General features: G+C 34.4%; 2 protein-coding genes across 2 annotated transcripts; both read left to right on the forward strand.

The window, feature by feature from the left end:
- The first annotated feature begins 2267 nt into the window (after positions 1 to 2267).
- LOC147405938 (uncharacterized) lies at positions 2268 to 4405 on the forward strand. The gene is made up of 2 exons (XM_086433835.1): positions 2268 to 2690; positions 3383 to 4405. Exons 1-2 carry the CDS (start codon positions 2323 to 2325, stop codon positions 4239 to 4241), a joined length of 1227 nt encoding a protein of 408 aa, XP_086289961.1. The 5' UTR covers positions 2268 to 2322; the 3' UTR covers positions 4242 to 4405.
- A 7435-nt stretch (positions 4406 to 11840) lies between these two features.
- Positions 11841 to 15082, forward strand: LOC147405939 (uncharacterized). The gene is made up of 2 exons (XM_086433836.1): positions 11841 to 12318; positions 14057 to 15082. Exons 1-2 carry the CDS (start codon positions 11951 to 11953, stop codon positions 14916 to 14918), a joined length of 1230 nt encoding a protein of 409 aa, XP_086289962.1. The 5' UTR covers positions 11841 to 11950; the 3' UTR covers positions 14919 to 15082.
- Positions 15083 to 16579: the final 1497 nt, after the last annotated feature.

Below are 16579 nucleotides of genomic sequence, written 5' to 3' on the forward strand. Positions count from 1 at the left end.
TTCATCAAAAGGATGACTTGAACCCATTCAGATTTAAAATGAGATTGATTAAGTGTAAGAGAGAAGATCCTATCCAACATGTAGCCCCCTTATTGGTGAATCAAATATATCTTGTATCTTGGTTGTGTTCTTTCTCTACTTTCTTTATTATTACTTGATTTTACTTTGCAATACATTCTTGGAGTTTGATTGTTGGAATTAGTTCTTTTATTGGTAGAACTAATTAATTTCAATAACCGATTTTCTATGTGCAGTTTGAGATCTAGCCACAATTACCATCTTCTATAAATTTTGAGAAAGGGGTTCCTACAAGAACCTAAGAGAAGAAATACTAAAGAAAAAAGGTGAGGGATTAAGAGAAAAGAAAGATGTAAAAGGAGGGAAAACAAGAGACTGAGAAAGAGAAATAATCGAATTTGAAAAATCCAATAACAAACTAATAGATTTCAGAAATCTGACATGAGTGTGGAGAAGAAAGGGATTTCACGGATATCTATGAGAAAAAGACAACAAGGGCCTGTAGAAAAAATAGATAGAGACTGTAGTAAAAAATAAAGACCAACTATTTACATCCACATCCTTCACAAATTATTTTTGAAAATATTGGTATACTAAAGTAAAAGTTGGTGAAGATAGAATTACCCATGGTTTTGTCTTAAAATTATAGTGCATTTAAGTAGATAGAGGTAATTAATTGTCAGCAACGAAATCCCTTTTAGTCAATTTCGATTGGTAGATAGATTCTTTGATTTTTCTATCATCAACCTACAGTCGAGGATCTCCGTCACCATGGCTGTTGGAATTTGAGGAAAACGATAGATTTCCTAGAGATCAGTTACTATCTTCAAGGGATCAACATGATCCTGTTGTTACTTTCTCATGGACCCCCTAAACTAAAATTTATCTTTCTTTTTTATTTTTATTTTTACTTAGTGAGGTAAAAATTTAGAATTCAGTTTTTAAGATCATTTTTCAAGAAATACTTGCAGTCATACAGGTCCTTGGGGAGTTTGTTTTGTTTTGTTTTTTATTATTTATTTTATAAAAACAAAATGGAGAGATAAGGAAGAGGAAACAACATCCAACCATTTTTATCCACATTTTGTTATCTTATTCTTTTTGGTCAATGGAAATGAGTATCAAGCCAAAGCACGTTAGATAGATGTAGCCTATCAAATACTTTTCCTGGTGACGTGTGTTTCCTTCCAAGCATTTTTTCCAATCTGGTTTTGTCTTCGCCTATGCCACATATCTCTGACGAATCAAATCTTTACAGTTCGTGTATGATCCACAGACTTGATTTTTAAAATTTTTGAAACATTATTCAGACGAAAATGAAATGATCTTAATTAGAAATCATTCAAATTAATATGGAATGATAACTACAACCATTCAAATTAAGGTACACACGCACACACACTCTCTCATACCTAAATTTTATCATTTTTATTTATTTATCCGATTTGGACATTGAAGAGGTTGTTTTGCAGACACACTCAAAAGTGTAAGAGATGAGAAATGCAAATCTCGAAGATTCAACAAATAATCAAGAGTTGGAGAAAGAAATTGTATCTCATAAGTTAAATTATAAATCTTGAACCATAGAATTATAATTTATACAAATAATAAAAATAACAATTTACAAAATCAAGAAATGAAATCATCTTACCCCTATCATAATTCAACCAGATGAAATCATCTTATTTACACACATTCCAAACTTCAGTAAAAACAAAAACAAAAAGAAAAGTGATTTTTGGTAAATAAGTTAAACTGTTAAAATTTATAGGATGAAATTCTAATTTTACCCCTATCATAATTCACACTATATAGTATATTTTAATATATAAACATATCATTTTAAAAAAGTTTATACATTTACCCCAAAAACAATAGAAAATACATGATTTGGTAATGGGAATGTGTGAATTTTGCGAAGAATCATGATAATCTGGTTAACCCACGTGGCACTCTCAATCGACTCTTGTGACATGACAAGTTTGGGAACTGCAGATCTATAAGTCTCGGGATAAAAAACTGCACTTCCCCATAAAATGTGTATCCTAAGGGAAGTGTGTATCGCGAAACATACAAATCTATGGTTTCCCAAGTTAGTATCATGTCAAGAGAGGTGATTAAGTGTATCCCGACTCTTTCATGAATTTGGCAAATTCCTCATTCAATTGTCAAACTTTCTTGGATGTTCCTCCGCACATAGATGACTTGTCCAAGTGGCTAAGACGATGCGATAAACTTGGGATGTAAGCTTTTGACTTGTCAATACTGCCCGACCAAAGACCGTCATAAGTCTCTTATATAAATATGACATTTCTACAACACCAAGATAGTTATCATAATAGGGAGACGAAAATGTATGTAACGAGACCTCTTTCGTTGTATAGAAAGTATCCAAATTCTCTCTCTTTACCACCACTTGAAGGTCCCAATTCTGGTTACCTTGTTATTAAAGACGAGGAATCTATAGATACCTGTTGTTTCGGTTTATGCGAAGATACCAGGATCAGAGATTTTCCTTTCCCACAAAACAAGATCCTGAGCTTTAGATATGAATCGGGGGTTGGAGAGAATAGATATGTTTCAAGTGATGATGTGCTCTTAATTCCGGTACTTGGTCAGCCTTTGTCTTCCAATCAATATTATGTCATAAAAGCTCAAGGAAGACACAAAGGGTGTGTTTAATTTTCAATTTGTTTTCTTAACTCAATAGTTTTATTTATTCATAATTAAATTCAGCTACTTCATTCAGGCCCTATCAATTTTATTTATTTAATTATTAATAATTGAGCACTGATTTTAAAACTTGTCTTGGTCGAGTCATGTTGGTTTTGGAGGCAAAACTAAGGCCACCGAGCAAGAAAGTCATCGTGATTCATCTCCATCACATTCTCAATATTTTGAAAATCTCAGTTGCCAATTAAGTCTCATATTTTTTTCATAATTACTTTTTAATAATTTAAATGTTTTGCATCCACTAAAATAATATTTTGTGATAGAGCATAAATGGGGTGCCAAGATGTATGAGACAAGATACTTGATTTGAAAAACCCAGTTTGAACCCATAAATGAAAATCAAACTTTCATGCATGAGTTCATCAATCTTGAGTCAACTAGCTCCAAAGTGTGGAAAAAGAATCATCTAAGCTTTTTGGTGTTCTGGTTTCCTCTATCCTCAAGAATTTAAATATAGGATCCCTTGTTTGGATGCAAAGATCACAATAAAAGAGTTTTTATGCACAATTGCATGTTAACTACTAAGCTGGATAAGTATATTCTTGTTAACATACATTTTTTTGCAAATCTGGAAGTGAAGCTCATCTATAACTACGATTTGTTAAATTTGTGTTTAAATTGACTTTTGTAGGGAAGCACACACATCTTCAAGAGAGGACGACATGGTCAACTGTTGTTTCTGCAATTGTATCAGTGATGTAAAACCAAGAGCTTTAAATGATCCGCACGACATTTATCAGCAAGTAGAATTTGTTCCTCGAAAACACCATAAGGGGTTCCATGCCAAGTCTGTAGCTCCAGATGGGTTTCTACCATCTTTCTTAAGGAGAAAAGGTTGGGAAATCATTGATAAGAATCCTCGATACAATTACTTGGATGAAGCTCAAGGCATTGATGCTCCCCTTCGGTCACGTCTTCCACAATTTGATTTCCCAATCTCTGATAAACATTCTAAACCCGTAGTTGTCGGGAAGTGGTACTGTCCTTTCATGTTCGTAAAAGACATGGAGAGACTGAAAGACCAGTTCAAAAAATCGATGTTTTATCAGATGACACTCGAGCAAAGATGGGAAGAGATATATACGTGCGATAATCATTCAAACGAAGGCAATGTCGTAGTCGTTGATGTGTGGGTCGAAAGAGAAACTTCATTGATTTTTGATAGAAAAGCCTTGAAAGATGAAACTGTGATTGATGGAATGGTGTGGTTTAGAGTTCTTGAGAATAATGTAGGAGGAGACTTGAGTGTGGGGTTGAGCTCAGCAATTGTAGAGAGGATGATGTGGGAGCAAGAAAGAGGGGGATGGTTTGGAGGGGGAGAAAGACAAGTGAGAGTGGAGAGGGTAGAAAAGTTTGGAGGGAAGGGAGGGTGGAGTAAGTTTGGTTGTTATGTGTTTATTGAGAGGTTTGCCTTGAGGAGAATGGATGGAAGTTTGGTGCTGGCTTGTGATTTCAAGCATACCCATCAAATTCAATGCAAATGGGAATGAGTTTCACTACCATTTCATGCTTTTGGAATTCCCATCACATTCTATAATGTTGTTGTGTAAAATAGGATATATCGTTTTTAGATGGTTTCATGTTATTTGCATTAATGATATTGGATTGTATATTAATGAATAAAATGAAAACTTTATTTGATTTATGTTTTACATCTTTAGTTCAATTATATGTTCTATATTTGATTTATAGTAACTCCTTGTTGACCAATGCTATTTGGCTCCACAAACTACAACCACCTCTCACTTGGAGATTGATAAAGAGTATCTCCCACTAAATATGGTGCATATGATAAGTAACGCCTTCATAACAAATTCAGTGTGAATCATCCTTGTCTTCTAAGCTTGAAAACTGATAAAAGTTGAACAAGTTTTCAGTGTCTCAATAGTGGTGAACATTTTTTAAGAATTCACACTAATGTGAATTTTTTCCAAAGTAAAAATCCCCTCTTCCTGAGCTAAACGTATAAAGTGGTACCTAATGTCAATATGCTTCAATCTCAAATGAAATGTTAAGTTCTTCATTAGGTGAATTGAGTTCTGGCTATCACATGCAACTTACAATCATATGGCAACTTACCCAACTCCTTCAAAAGAGATTGAAGTCATATTATTTCCTTGCACGTTTCTGTAGCTGGAATATATTTTGTTTCTATAGTCGAGAGAGTAACTACCTTTTGTAATCTTGAAATCCAACTCAATACTGTACATCCCAATGTAAAGACATAACTTATAATGCTCTTTCTGCTATCTAGGTCTCCTACCATGTCAACATCAACATACCTTTATAGACTGATCTTTTCTCCACCATAACATTAAGATAGATTTGTGGTACCCCTCAAATGCCTCATAATCCATTATATAACCTTCCAATGCTCCTTGCTTGGATTATTCATAAATCTACTTACAATTCCCACTTCTTGTGCAACGTCTAGTTTGGTACAAACTATCGCATACATAAGACTATCAATTGTTGAAGCATATGATACGTTTGACATATATTTCCGTTCCTAATCTATTGTCGCTTCTTGCCGTTTTGAAAGCACAAAATGACTTGTTAGAGTAGTACTCACTGGTTTAACATGATTCATGTTGAATCTCTTCAATACTCTTTCAGTTTATTGTGCCTGAGATAACCACAATCTTCTATTCTTCCTATCTCTACTAATCCGCAATCCAAATGCTTCATAGAAAACTCTTTACAAATTTGTTCCTTCAATCTTATTATTTTAGTAATGCTTGATCCTGCAATAAGTATATCATCTACATACAAGAGAAGAATGATGTAGGAGTCATCAAACTTCTTGAAATAACAATAATGATTAATATTACACTTTGTATATCCACTACCAAACATAAAGTTATCAAACCTAATATACCACTATCTTTGTGCCTTTTTCAACTCATACAAACTCTCTTTTAGCTTACATACCAATTCTTCATTTCTTGGTGTCTCATATCCCCATGGTTGCTTCATATAAATGTCTTAATTCAAGCCACCATGAAAGAAAGTTGTCTTCACCTCTACTTGTTCTAGATTTAAATATTCACTTTAATAATACTCAAAACAGAACTGATGGTGCACAACTTCATAACAGGAGAGAAAATCTCCATATAATCGATATCTATTTCTTGCTAAAATCTTTTCACAATTAATTTGGTTTTGTATCTTTTGGTCCTATCATACCTTTCTTTTAACTTATAAATCTATTTGTTATGCAAAACCTTCTTGCCCCACATCCCAAGTTTGATTTGTGAATAATGAGTCCACCTCATCATCCATTACGTACTTTCACTTAACCTTGGTTTCAACCTGCATAGTTTCGTTATAACACTCTAGACCATCATTGTCTGTCAACAGTAAATAATGGATAGAAGAAATATATTGAGGTAGAGTATTTTCTTATATAGCTCCAGTAGATCTTCTATGTTTAGATGAAAGAACCTGAGTGATATAATTTTGTGTTTCCTTTAGTTTATTTTCATCCACCAATCTAAACACACCCCTAGATGATGCATCTTCAAACTCAATGTGCCCATCATCCCTAGAATTTGTATGAGCTTCTCTTCTTTCCATATTTTTTATATACTTTTCATTTTCATTAAATATGACATCATTATTCCTTACGACTTTTTCATTTTCTAGATCTTAAAATTGATAGTTAAATTCATCAATGTCATATTCAATAAAAATATATTTCTTAGACTTAAGATCTAACTTACTCATTTTATCAGAATCAATGTGGACATAAGAAATACAACAAGAAATTTTAGATGGGATAAATATACCTCTTTTCCTACCCAAGCTTCTTCTACCAGACCAAACTTCAAAGGAACTGAAGGTCCTCTAATGATTAAGTATGCAGCAGTGTTCACAACATCTACCTAAAATCACTTAGGAAACCCAGCATGTATCCTCATGCTCATAACACACTCTATAACGGGTCAGTTCAGGCATTTTGCGCTACCATTCTATTGAGGCTTCTTAAGAATAGTTTTTTTTTGTTCTAATCTTAATTTGTGCATATCAATCTTTGAATTCACACTATAGCACTCCCCACTATTGTCTGACCTCAAACACTTTTATTTCAACCTAGTTTCATTCTCAACCAAGGTTTTCCACTTTTTTATCACACTACATACATCATACATTTACTTCAAAAAATAAATTCAAAGCTTTCTTGTGATGTCATCAATGAAGGTGATAAAATAATGAGCACCGCCAAGGAAAGAGACTTTGGCAGACCCCCACACATCAGTGTGAATTAACTCAAATTTCTTTGATTTTGGAATCGTTTGAACGTTTGAAATACTCATCTTATTCTGTTTTCAAATATGTAGTCTTCACAAAAGTCTAAATTCATCTTCTTCAACCTAGATAATTTACCCCTTGAGTACATTACCTTTATTCCTTTCTCACATATGTATCCAAGCCTACAATGCCAAGTATTAGCATCTACACCTGTAGAAACCATTGCTATATAATTATAAGTGAAATTACTGGTTTTGACCGTGTCTAGTCTTAGAGAAGGGTGAATAGGACAATTTAAAAATCTTTTCAAATTAAACTAAGGAAACAATGAGTTTGATTAAATGCTTTCCTAAATTGATTTACTGGATCTCAAAATCATTTTATGTCTAGATGTACAATTGTTAAATGTTAAAATTAAGATTCGTCATATGCAACTCATGTCACTATTCATTGATGGCATTCATTCATTTAAGCATAAGTTCATAGAGATATTTGCACAAACACAAGACAAATAGATTTATAGTGGTTTGACAACGTGCCTACATCCACTCCCAAAGTTCAGACTCTAGGAACTTAGTGTTCACTATCAAAAGAGAATTATAGTTCACCTCGAATCTTTTACATAGAATTTTAATACCTAAGCTAAATTCTAAAATCTTAAGATAGAGAGAAACACATCCTCTCAAAATTGTGAATTTTGATATGAATCTCTTCTCTTGTCAAGAGTCCTAAACTCTAACAAGAGCTTGATTTTTGATGGATTGAATCAAGTAACTATATACACATATTTTTTTAAATAAAAACAAAATAAAAAGGACTCACTCAATTGCAAAATGTATGCCAATCAATATTAGAGGTCTTCAAGTCTTTGAATCCATAAGAGCTTTTCGACAGTCTGATGTTCCAATTATGTCTTCAAGTTCTTCGATTTTTTGTGCTTCACTCCTTCCTTTTACTTCAGCTCCTTGTTCTAATTGATTTGCCAAATGTGTGCAAGGGTTGAGAGAATGTGATGTGGGACCTAGATGAGAGGCATAGAAGAGGTCGAGGGTAGTCTCAACTAAAACTAGGCTCTCAAGAGTGTTGAGGATGTTCTAAGGTGTGTGGGGGAGTTGGGAGCTCAAATTCTCAAGAATGATCAAGCCCAAGTGAAGCCAAGGCCTTTTAATATAAAGAAAATAAATGGACAACAACTTTATTTTCGGTGGCACCAAAAATCAGTTTAGTGGAATCAAAAATTGCAACGACTACATTTTTTATTGTTGGGCATTTTCGATAGCATCGAATAGGCACCTTAATTATTAATTGAAAAATACTGTTTTTCAGTCACAAAGGTGTATTTTCGGTGGCATCGAAAATACTATTTTCAAAATCATAACATGTCATATTTCAAGTATTTTATGTTCCCGGGAATTTCGATTATTGAGTGGGTCAACAATTGTATTATTTTACTAAAATTAATCGACCTAAAGACCATCTTGGTGAAGGGGCATGGTTTAGGTGATCTTCTTACCTTTTTGGTCTTAAGCACACATATAGAACGTTTTGTCGAAGTGTCTGACTTTATGTGTTGTTGTTGATGTCTTCACATGTTTTCTAGTATAACAAAATTGACATACATCAAAATCTTGGGATTGACAAAAATAAAATATTTACAATAGATCCCAGATGTAGCATAAAGAGTCATTTCTTTCTTGCCATCAACAACTACAACTTTGGTCATTTTCTAGGACTCACCTAAGAACATAGTGAATATCCCCAACTTTACAAGCTTTCCTACTTGTGGACATGAGATTTTCGTTTTCGAATATCTTTTCTATTTTGGGGTTTGGAGTCGCCATCATTCTTTTTGCAAAAGGGTGTGAATGGTTACCTGTGATGTATTTTTTGAAAAAATCATTTTTTTGGCATCTAGTAACTCTCGTACGGATATGGTCTATTGGTCCAACTTTGGACTAGGTAAAGGTGTCCATATTAGGGAGTAGGAAAGGTATTAGGAATCTTACTCCCTCCACCTTTGGTGGTATTCTTGAATTCGATCAATTTAAAAATAGAAAAAAAGGAAGGTTAAAAAATTCCAATTTGTACCATTGAGTGCAAGGGACTTTGATATTGATTTAAATTATTGAAGGCCTCCTTATTGAAGAAGGGGCTCTTCGATGGCTCAAACCTTTTGTGGTGTGTACATAGGTGTAGGGAGAATGGGATGAGTAGAAGAAGGGAAGTTGAAAGGGAAAGAAGGGAGAGAGGGAGAGTTTTTCTTTTGTCCAAAATCCACCTTGACCTTCTTTGATATTTAAAGATGTGTTTCTTTGATTTTTTCTTGGATGTGTAAGATGTTATAGAAGATTGAGAGAAGATTATGCTTGACTTGAGGGTAAGTGGTGCTCGACATAAGAGTGATGTTTGACTTGAGAATGAGTTAAGTGAGTATTTTTGGGAGATAGAGGCTTTTTTGTATTTTTTCCAATGGGAGGAAATTGTGTGGAAAATGGGTGGTTTTATAGGATTTTGGAGGTTATTTTTAGAGGTGGAGTTGGGTTAAATGTTGAGAAATGATAGAATGGTGGGAGGTTTGTGAGAGGGGTGTGTGTAAATTGAGGATGATAGAGGGCATTTGTGTAATGGGGTATAAATAGGTTATTTGTGATCTAAATGAGTTAGTTCTTTTAACCCATTTGGACTGAGTGTTTGGTGGGATGAAATGAGTGGTATTTGGTTAAGAGATGAGGGTATAAGAGAGTGGTTTGTTGGTTGAATGTTTGGTGAGTAAAATTGAGTGAATTTTGTTTAGAAGAATGGGTTGTTTAAGGGATTAGGTGATTAAGTGATTAAGTTTTGGGAATGTGAAGGAGGTGGTGACATGTGTCAAAAGGGAGTGTGGAGATGGAGTGTTAGATGAGTTGATTAGAGGGAAGGGTGTGGATTTGATTTGTGAGAATGAGTTTTATAAGGAATGATGAGACTAAGTTAAAGAAAAGTGATGGATTGATGTGTGGGTAGATGATTTTTTTTAGAGAAAAGTGATGGGAGTAGGTAGTTGGATGAAAAATGTGAGTTGGGGTGGTGACATATGTACTACTTTGATGATATTGGGTGATTAGTTGTGATGTTTAGCTTGGATTAAGAATTGAGCTTGAGTAGTTGGTTGAATATATATAAGATGATGGGTTTTGAATTTAATGGGCTTAGGTGGTAGGTTAGGTTTGGGTAGAATGATTGGGCTCGGGTAGAATAGTTGGGTAATGGGTTGAATGGGTATAATGTTGAGATGGGTTGAAAAGTGTAGATGAGTGGTGAGGTGAGTTTTTGGTCCATGGGCCACATGGGAAGGGCCTTGAGCTATTTATTGAAAGAAAACGATAAAATATATAATATTTTTAAAGGTTTGGGCCTTAAGACTCATTCAAGTTTTTGAGACATTTTGCATCGAGGGCCCGATCAAATTTGGGTATTTACAGTTGCCCTTCTTTGTACGAATTGCATGTAAAGAATAAACGAAACCCTTACTTGCACGGACCTGAGGATTTTACTTAGACAAGTTTTGAAAATACTGATTTGGTTTGACGAATTTAATGGAAAGAAGTGGTTACCTAAGTATAGGATTTGATAGGGTGAGCCTTTTGATTCCTTCAACCTCGTGATGTGGAGCTCGTGAGAGATATCAGATATATGATAGTTTAGTGAAAAAAATTTTAAAACGAGAGTTTTCTGATAAGTTTTGGGTAATTTGAATTCGACTTTTGCAAAAATACTATTCCCTATTTTTTATATTTTTAAAATTTTAAATTTTTTGTTTTATTATTATTATTTTTTATTTCATTATTTTAATATCATATTTTTTTTCTTTTTAATTTTTTAGTTTTTTAGTTTTTTTTTTCTAGTCCTTGCATGGAACACGGACTGATGAAACATTATTCAGTTCGTGCATGATCCACAGACTTGATTTTTAAAATTTTTGAAACATTATTCAGACGAAAATGAAATGATCTTAATTAGAAATCATTCAAATTAATATGGAATGATAACTACAACCATTCAAATTAAGGTGCACACACGCACACACACTTTCTCTCATACCTAAATTTTACCATTTTTTTTATTTATCCGATTTGGACATTGAAGTGGTTATGTTGGAGACACACTAAAAAATATAAGGGATGAGAAATGCAAATCTCGAAGATTCAACAAATAACCAAGAGGTGGAGACATAAATTGTATCTCATAAGTTAAATTATAAATCTTGAACCAGAAAATTATAATTTATACCAATAATAAAAATAACAATTTACAAAGTCATGAAATGAAATCATTTTAACCCTATCATAATTCAACGAGATGAAATCATCTTATTTACCCACATTCCAAACTTCAGTAAAAAAAAAAAAAAAAACATAAAAAAAACATAAAAAAATAAAAAAAGAAGAAGTGATTTTTGGTAAATAAGTTAAACAGTTAAAATTTACAGGATAAAATTCCAATTTAACCCTATCATAATTCACACTATATAGCATATTTTAATATATAAACATATCATTTTAAAAAAGTATACACATTTACCCCCAACAACAATAGAAAATACAAGACTTGGTAATTGGAGTGTGTGAATTTCGTGAAGCATCGTGATAATCTGACTATCCCACGTGGCACACTCAATCAACTCTCCTGACATGACAAGTTCGGAAATTGCAAATTTGTATGTCTTGAGATAAAAAACTGCACTTCCCCATAAAATGTGTATCCCGAGGCGTACAAATCTATGACTTCCCAAGTTATTATGTCAAGAGAGTTGATTGAGTGTATCACACGACTCTTTCATGAATTAGGCAAATTCCTCATTCAAATATTACACTTTCTTTCTTGGGATGTAGGTGACTTGTCCAGGTGGCTAAGACGAAGCGTGTGACTTGGGCTGCAAGCTTTTGACTTGTCAAGACTTTACATAAATATGACATTTCTACAACACCAAGATAGTTATCATAACAGGGAGACGAAAATGTATGTAACGAGACCTCTTTCGTTCTATAGAAAGTATCCAAATTCTCTGTCTTTACCACCACTTGAAGGTCCCAATTCTGGTTACCTTGTTATTAAAGACGAAGAATCTATAGATACCTGTTGTTTCGGTTTATGTGAAGATTCCAAGATCAGAGATTTTCCTTTCCCACAAAACAAGATCCTGACCATTAGATATGAATCGGGGGTTGGAGAGAATAGCAATGTTTCAACTGATGATGTGCTCTTAATTCCGGTACTTGGTCAGCCTTTGTCTTCCAATCAATATTACGTCATAAAAGCTCAAGGAAAACACAAAGGGTATGTTTAATTTTCAATTTGTTTTCTTAACTCAATAGTTTTATTTCTTTATTTATTCATAATTAAATTCAGCTACTTCATTCAATTCAGGTCCGGTCCTATCAATTTTATTTATTTAATTATTTATTAATAATTGAGCCACTTCATAATCTGATTTTAAAACTTGTAAAGACCGAGAGTCATCCTGATTTTAGAGGCAAAACTACGGCCACCGAGCAAGAAAGTCATTGTGAATCATCTCCATCACAATCTCAATATTTTGAAAATCTCAGTTGCCAACTTTGTTTTTTGATAAATAGTATTTCATTCATAAATCATAAATAGATCGGTCGAGATGACCAACCTGATGGGACCTTACAACTAGACGCTAATCACCACTAGAGCAACAAATCCCATCCTAGTTGTATGTAAAATCCTTGAAAAACAGACCCTTAAACTCCTTATAGACTTTGGACTAACAAAAAATTAACTTCAGAATGGAGATAATCATATTTGAGCAATCCTTTTGTTTCCCCTCAAAGATACGCCTATTTCTTTCAAACCACACCCCCCAACAGATTGTGAATGGAGTGATACTCCACAACCTCCTTTTTGCACTGCCAAATGAATACCCAATTGCCGACCAAGAATTAAAGAGGTCTCTCACTGTTTTAGGTAAGTATGTTAGTACCCCATACATATTAAAAAAATGAGCCCAAATGGCATGAGTGAACTTACAATGAAGAAGAAGGTGATCCGATGATTCTCCATTGTCTGTACATAACACTCAGTAACTCGTCTCGCACCATCCACATCACATCAAAAAGTCCACCGTTTGAATCCTTCCTAAAGTCGCCATCCATGTGAAGAAAGAAACTTTACTTGGCACTTTTGGTCCTCAAATTGAGATACGAGGGAAAGATGTATCACCATTATTGCACAAGGATTGGTAAAAAGAACTTACCGAGAACCTTCCATCCTTAATTGCCATCCAAGCTATCCCATCCACCCTACTTGTGCATAATTCGATACTTGAGGTGTCATCCACTACTAGTCTACCAACTTCTTCCAAGTTCAAGTCATTGATGTCTCTCTGATAACCAAAGTCCCAAGCCCGTTCCCCACTCATGATACGATGGAAAGAAGTGATTGGAAAACCTTTTTTTGAGGAGATGGAGTACAACAATGGATATACCTCCGTTAGAGGCCAATTGCTTTGCCTTGCCCCAACTAAGTCTCATATTTTTTTCATAATTACTTTTTAATAATTTAAATGTTTGGCATCCACTAAAATAATATTTTGTGATAGAGCATGAATGGGGGTGCCAAGATGATATGAGAGAAGATACTTGATTTGAAAACCCTGTTTCCATAAATGAAAATCAAACTTTCATGCATGAGTTCATCAATCTTGAGTCAACTAGCTCCAAAGTGTGGCACACAAATCGCACTTAGATTCAAGTAGCAACCCAACTTCTCGGAGTACCGAATCATCGCTCTTAAATGATACCATAGTTAAGTGGGAAAGGAATCATCTAAGCTTCTTGGTGTTCTGGTTTCCTCTATCCTCAAGAATTTAAATATAGGATCCCTTGGTTGGATGCAAAGATCACAATAAAAGAGTTTTTATGCACAACTGCATGTTAATTACAAAGCTGGATAAGTATATTCTTGTTAACATACATTTTTTGCAAATTTGGAAGTCAAGCTCATCTATGACTATGATTTGTCAAATTTGTGTTTAAATTGACTTTTGTAGGGAAGCACACACATGTTCAAGAGAGGAGGACATGGTCAACTGTTGTTTCTGCAATTGTATCAGTGATGTAAAACCAAGAGCTTTAAATGATCCCCACGACATTTATCAGCAAGTAGAATTTGTTCCTCGAAAACACCATAAGGGGTTTCATGCCAAGTCTATTGCTCCAGATGGGTTTCTACCATCTTTCTTAAGGAGAAAAGGTTGGGAAATCATTGCTAAGAATCCTCGACACAATTACTTGGATGAAGCTCAAGGCCTTGATGCACCCCTTCGGTCACGTCTTCCACAATTTGACTTCCCAATCTCTGATAAACATTCTAGACCCGTAGTTGTCGGGAAGTGGTACTGTCCTTTCATGTTCGTAAAAGACACAGAGAGACTAAAAGACCAGTTCAAAAAATCAATGTTTTATGAGATAACACTTGAGCAGCGATGGGAAGAGATATATACGTGTGATAATCGTTCAAACGAAGGCAACAACGTCGTAGTTGTTGATGTCTGGGTCGAAAAAGAAACTTCATTGATTTTTGATAGAAAAGCCTTGAAAGATGAAACTGTGATTGATGGAGTGGTGTGGTTTAGAGTTCTTGAGAATAATGTAGGAGGAGACTTGAGTGTGGGGTTGAGCTCAGCAATTGTAGAGAGGATGATGTGGGAGCAAGAAAGAGGGGGATGGTTTGGAGGGGGAGAAAGACAAGTGAGAGTGGAGAGGGTAGAAGAGTTTGGAGGGAAGGGAGGGTGGAGTAAGTTTGGTTGTTATGTGTTGATTGAGAGGTTTGCGTTGAGGAGAATGGATGGAAGTTTGGTGCTGGCTTGTGATTTCAAGCATACCCATCAAATTCAATGCAAATGGGAATGAGTTTCACTACCATTTCATGCTTTTGGAATTCCCATCACAGTCTATGATGTTATTGCGTAAAATAGGATATATTATATTTAGATGGTTTCATGTTATTTGCATTAATGATATCGGATTGTATATTAATGAATAAAATGAGAACTTTATCGGATTCATTTTTTATATCTTTAGTTCACTTATATATTTTATATATAAAACCACGAATTCAAGGGAAATCATATGTCCGATAATGTCGCCAATTTTGAGCTCAATCATAACCTCGATAACAGGAGGGATGTTTTAGGTTGATAGTGGGTGTAAATTAATGTCAAATCTGTTGAGAAAAACAGGAACAATCGAACCAAGAAATAGATCGAAACAAAACACAAATCACGCACATAAGCACATATTTTTACGTGGTTCACTTAAAATTAATGTACATCCACATATCACATTGATTCCACTATGAAAAGAGAAGTCATAGTTACATATTACACCCTTACACCAAAAAAAGAAAAATATAAATACCTCACGAAACCTAACTAGGATTTTACATAATATTAGTGAAATTATAAAAATACCCTTGGAAATTTTCCAACGAGCTCAGCATCAAGCTTGGCCGATGTGAAAGCGTGGCTTGATTTTCAATACCTCCTTGTTGACCAGTGCCATCAAGCTCCACAAACCACAACCACCTCCTACTTGGAGACTGATCAAGAGTTTCTCGCACTAAATATGGTGCCTCTCATAAGTAACGCCTCCATAACAAATTCTGTGTGACTCATCATTGTCTTCTAAGTTTTAAGACTCATAAAAGTTGAATAAGTCTTCAGTTTCTCAATAGTAACTACCTTGGTGAATATATTTTAAGAATTACACTAATGTGAATTTTTTCGAAAGTAAATACCCCCTCATCCAGAACTAAACGTATAACGTGGTACCTGATGTCAATATGCTTCATCCCCAAATGAAATGCTAAGTTCTTCGTTAGGTGAATTCCACTTTGACTATCACTATGCAACTTGTAATCATCTGGCACCTTATCCAATTTATTCAAAAGAAATTGAAGTCCATATTTCCTTGCACATTTTTGTAGTTGGAACATATTTTGTTTCTATAGTCGAGAGAATAATTGTCTTTTGTAATTTGAAATCCAACTTACTGCTGTACTACTCAATGTAAAGACATAACTTGTCATAATCTTTCTACTATCTAGGTCTCTTAACATGTCAGAATCAAGATACCCTTACAGACAGATCTTTGCTCCACTATAACATAAAGATAGATCTGTGGAACTCCTCAAATGCCTCATAATCCATTGTATAACCTTCCAATGCTCCTTGCCTGGATTATTCATAAATCTACTGACAACTCCCACTGCTTGTGCAATGTCTAGTTGGATACAAATCATTGTATACATAAGACTATCAATTGCTGAAGTATGCGATACATTTGATATGTATTCCCCTTCCTCATCTGCAGTCGCTTCTTGCCTTTTTGAAAGCACAAAATGACTTCCTAGAGTAGAGCTCATTGGTTTAACATGATCCATGTTGAATCTCTTCAATACTCTTTTAATTTATTGTGCATGAGATAACCACAATCTTCTGTTCTTCCTATCTCTATTGATCCGCATTCCAAATGCTTCATAGAAAACTCTTTAGAAAGTTGTTCATTCAGTT

Source organism: Akebia trifoliata, chromosome 3 (genome assembly GCF_017979445.1).
Source record: "Akebia trifoliata isolate Shusen 1 chromosome 3, ASM1797944v1, whole genome shotgun sequence".
NCBI lineage: Eukaryota > Viridiplantae > Streptophyta > Magnoliopsida > Ranunculales > Lardizabalaceae > Akebia > Akebia trifoliata.